The following is a 5,166-nucleotide window of genomic DNA, read 5'->3' on the forward strand; positions in this document are numbered from 1 at the left end:
ATTACCGCGAATGGCCTAAATTTCGGGACATGTTTTTAGGAAGCGTCGGTTGCAAGGAAAAACTTCCGGGTGCTCAAAAAATGCGTTATTTAAAATCGTTTTTGACTGATGAAGCTGCAAAACTTTTACGGGATGGAGATAGCGGATTGCAATTATGATCTAGCGTGGGAAAAGCTCGAGCGTCGGTATAATAAGCCGTTGTACATTATAAACGCGCATATTGAAAGTTTTATGAAAATGCCAACGGTGGTCGTCGCGGACAGTGGACATTTACGCCGGTTAGCTGATAAATCAGATGAAGTTATTCGTGGTTTAAAGGCTCTGAAATCCGAAAGCAGAGATCCTTGGCTGATTTATCTAATGCTAAGTAAGACCGACTCAGATACGCGTAAAGCTTGGGCACTTCATAAAGATAATTCAGAAAAAACAACAGTTCAGGAATTAATCGATTTTTTTGAAAAAAGATGCGATGCTTTGGAAGCTTGCACAACCAAATCTCATGATTCGAAAAACCGTAGTAATAAAGTAACAACGCGTTCGGGTAGTTCGTCGAACAATATTAAAAGCCTTGCCGTATCAAATTTCGTGTGTCCAATGTGCAAACAAAATCATAATCTGCCACAATGTTCTCAATTTCTTGCCTTGCCCATTACTGCTCGTCGAAGCTTTGCTAGGGATCAAAAACTATGCTACAATTGTTTAGGAAGCAATCATTCTTCATCGCGATGTCGATCGAAAGCTCGTTGTCCTCATTGCCGTATTCGTCATCATGTGTTGGTTCATCTAGATTCGCTATCCTCGGTTAGTGAAGCTAACAATTCAAATGGAGCAATTGCCTCGACATCTCAAGCTTCCTCGTTGCCTATTGTTAGCAACCACATTCAAAACGATATTCGTCCCTCCGGTATTTTACCAACAGTTTTGGTTCAGAATCCAGATATTTTTGGTAACAAACATCTTTGTCGCGTTCTGCTCGATACGGGATCTCAAGCTTCCTTTGTAACTGAAAATTTGGTAAAAAGATTACATCTTCGCCGTCGTCATGCTCGCGTTCCTATTTCTGGAATCTCTTCGCTTGAAGCTGGTGTTACACAGCACACAGGGTGCCGTAACCCTAAAGCTTAAATCTTGTTTTGATTCAAATGAAATGGATGTCGAAGCCTTCATTTTGAATCAAATAACTTCGAAAACTCCTCCTTTGCCTCTTGACCTTGATAGATCATTATTGTTGAATGAGTTGAGATTGGCTGACCCAGGTTTCAACGTCCCAGGTCCTATTGATATTTTGTTAGGATCTGACAAGGCCTGGAGTATTTTGCTTGATGGTCGTCGCCTTGATAACAACGATAACTTGATTGCCCACAATACCATTTTTGGGTGGGTAATAACCGGTAAATGTCCAAAGGAGGAAATTATTTCCTTAACAGTAGGGATTATGCAGGATGTTGATGTTCTTCTGAAATCGTTTTGGGAAATTGAAGAACTTCCACATAACACCTATTCATTGGATTCTGGTGATTTTGCAGACTCTCATTTTTGCAAAACTTTCTCTCGAGGTCCTGATAACAAGTATGTCGTGGAGTTGCCTTTTCGTCAAAAGGAAGTTGATTTTAGAAACACTCTTTCAGGAGCATTATCTCGGTTGTTTGCAATGGAGCGTCGCTTCTCTCACCAGGAAAATCTTCGCTTGGAGTATTGTCGGTTTATGGAAATTTATCAGGAGTTAGGGCACATGGAGAGTATTCCAGAAAGGGAAATTGAACCGACTTCTGGTAAAATTTTCTACTTACCTCATCACGCGGTTGTAACAAACAAATTACGTGTTGTTTTCGACGAGTCTCATAAGGATGCAAACGGTACCAGCTTAAATGAGATGTTACATATAGGACCTCCACTTCAGCGTAATTTGATTAATGTTTGTTTGCGGTTTAGAGTTCCTAGATATGTTTTTTGTGCTGACATTATCAAGATGTTTCGCCAAATTTGGGTGGATAAAAAACATCGTGACTTTCAACGCATTGTGTGGCGAAAAAGTCCTGATCAACCTATCAAACACTATCGACTGTGTACAGTCACTTACGGAACTTCTCCTGCCCCATTTCTATCGATGCGAGTTCTGAAACAACTTGCCATAGATTATGCGGATAAGTTCCCTGTTGCATCACATGCTATATTGCATGATTTTTATGTTGACGATATAATGACCGGTTCGGATTCTATATTTTAGGTATATTGGAATTGAAAGCAGAGTTGGTTGAATTGTTGTCCTGTGGCGGTTTGCAGTTGAGCAAATGGAGTTCCAATTGTTGGCCAGTTTTGCAGGGGTTAAATTGTGAGCCTTCATTTTCTCTTGATTTGGATAGCGCTGATAATTGTACAAAAGTTCTTGGACTAGTTTGGAACCCTCATCGTGACATATTTACTTTCAAAATTTCGTTGGAGAAAAAATCGCCATTGTCACCCACTAAACGAATGCTTTTATCAGAGATTTCAAAAATCTTTGATCCCTTAGGTTTCTTGGCACCTGTTACCATTTTGATTAAAATGCTGTTCCAGGAGTTATGGGTGCATGAATCAAAGATAGGATGGGATGATTAACTCCCAAGTGAAATAGCTGACAAATGGATTTTCTATCGAAAGGAGTTGCTCTACTTAGAAAGGGTCGAAATTGTCAGAAGGTTTACGTTAAATTCAAAACATTTTGATCTGATAGGGTTTTCAGATGCATCCGAGAAGGCATATTCCGCAGTCGTCTACGCTCGAAGTTTGTCAGAAAATGGAGAAATGAATGTAAGACTTGTTGCGGCTAAGACCCGTGTTGCGCCTGTTAAGCAGTTAACAATTCCACGCCTGGAACTTTGTGGGGCGCTTCTCTTGAGTCGTCTAGTAAAATTGGTTCGTTCTTCTTTGGATATAAAACCCTCCCAAACCTTTGTTTTTTGTGACTCTAAAATCGTTTTAGCTTGGCTCTCATCTCCTCCTCGTCGATGGAATACGTTTGTTGCCAATCGTACCGCTGAGATTCTTGATGTTCTTCCCCGCTCCGAATGGAACTACATTCGCTCAGAAGAAAATCCAGCTGATTGTGCATCCAGAGGAGTTGAGCCCAGCAAGCTGTTGCAATTGGACATTTGGTGGAGAGGCCCAGATTGGCTATCTATAGATTTTAACTTATGGCCGATTTCAACAGAAAAAAAGGATTTTGAAGATTTACCTGAAAGGAGAAAGCAGCCTGTTGTTGCCAATGTAATGTGTGTGATGGAATCACTTTTTGACAAACTTGCCAAACGAGTCTCATCCTGGTTTAAAGTAATTCGAATCGTTGCTGTTTTTGTTCGCCGTGCGAGAAATGGTATATTTCCTCCACAGGAACGTATAAAAGGTTTCTTGCGATCTGAAGAATTGCTTTACGCTAAACGAAAATGCCTTTTATGGGCTCAAGAAGAGTTTTACGAAGAGATACAATCCTTAAAAACAAAAAATTATGTCTCTACACGATCTAAACTGGCATCCTGATCACCGTTTCTGGATGATGTTGGGCTACTTCGCGTTGGGGGAAGAATTTGCAATGCAGTCAATGTTTCTTTTAGCCTAAAACACCCTATAATATTGCCTAAAGGTCATCCGGTCTCCATTTGGATTCTACAGGATGCTCATATTAAATTTCTTCATGCAGGTGTATCGGAATTGTTTTCTCTAGTACGGCAGGAGTTTTGGATTTTTGGATGCAGAAACCATATAAGAAAAATTGTACATGGTTGTATGGCATGTTTTCGACAACGTAAAGCTACAACAACACAACTCATGGGAAATTTGCCTTCTTCAAGACTTTCCCCATCTTTTGCTTTCGACCGAACGGGCTGTGACTATGCTGGACCAATAACTCTTCGAATCGCCAGAGGTAGAAATCCAAAGTACACGAAAGGATACTTCGCATTATTTGTTTGTATGGCGACAAAGGCTTTACATTTGGAAGTCGTCAGCGATTTATCTACGGATGCATTTTTAGCGGCGCTGAGGCGATTTATTGCTAGAAGAGGAAAATGCAGCATCATTTACGTGAATATGTGAATGGGTCAAGTTGGTGCGTTCTGAAGAACACAATCATCTGGTGTCTTCAACCTTGGCAGCTGAAAGCATCAAATGGGAGTTTATTCCTCCACATAGCCCTCATTTCGGGGGCCTTTGGGAAGCTGGTGTAAAAAGTGTCAAACAGCACCTCCAACGTGTAGTAGGGAATAATATTCTCACTTTTGAAGAAATGTCTACTTTGCTTTCACAAATTGAAGCACTCCTAAATTCCAGGCCTCTTTGTGCTATATCAGATTTAGACTTGAACCCTCTAACACCCTCTCATTTTCTTATAGGTAGACCATATACGGCGATACCGGAGCCCAGCTATCAAGATGTTCCACTTAACAGACTAGGAAGGTGGCAACTTATTCAAAACATGTTGCAAGGTTTTTGGCGTCGATGGAACTTTGAATACCTAACTTCACTTCAACAACGTCCCAAATGGAAAAAGAAGACCAAAAATTTTAAAGTTGATGACCTGGTAGTCATCAAAGAGCTTAACTTGCCACCATCCAGATGGGCTCTAGGAAGAGTTGAAGAACTTCATCAAGGAGAAGATGATCTTGTACGAGTGGTATCTGTTCGTACCAAAAATGGCCTTTTCAAGCGACCTATAACGAAGCTGGCTATTTTACCATGTTCCTGAAATTCTTTCAGGGGGCCGGAATGTTTAGGAATGCCGTGTTTAACTATTTCATCCTAAATATTATTTATCTTAAATTTACTTAATTTATATCTGGAATTGTAAATTAATGAATTCTTTAAAACTCAATTAACTCTTTATGAAATATTAATATTTTGCAAAGTTGATAAACATAGTTATATAATACCCTATGTTTTATTACCTTGAATTTTGTTTTGGCTTTATAACTTTTAATGCTTTTCACCTTTGTTTTTCTATATAATGTTTTAAATCTTAATCCCTTTTACAGCTTATCCATATACATTTGTTCTTATATGAATAAGCATCTTGCGATGGTGCAATGCAAAGAATCGATCTCTTTACAAGCAACCATCATCGAGGCAACCATCAAGTCCATTAAATAAAATTTGTCTTGTTCCAATAATATTTAATTAAATACATTCCTTATA

General features: G+C 39.4%; 1 protein-coding gene across 1 annotated transcript; it reads left to right on the top strand.

Moving 5' to 3' along the window:
* Positions 1 to 1,147: 1,147 nt before the first annotated feature.
* Positions 1,148 to 2,227, top strand: LOC129941360 (uncharacterized). Its single transcript, XM_056049975.1, has one exon. The coding sequence runs from the start codon at positions 1,148 to 1,150 to the stop codon at positions 2,225 to 2,227; it is 1,080 nt and encodes a 359-aa protein (XP_055905950.1).
* Positions 2,228 to 5,166: the final 2,939 nt, after the last annotated feature.

Source organism: Eupeodes corollae, chromosome 1 (assembly GCF_945859685.1).
Source record: "Eupeodes corollae chromosome 1, idEupCoro1.1, whole genome shotgun sequence".
Taxonomy (NCBI): domain Eukaryota; kingdom Metazoa; phylum Arthropoda; class Insecta; order Diptera; family Syrphidae; genus Eupeodes; species Eupeodes corollae.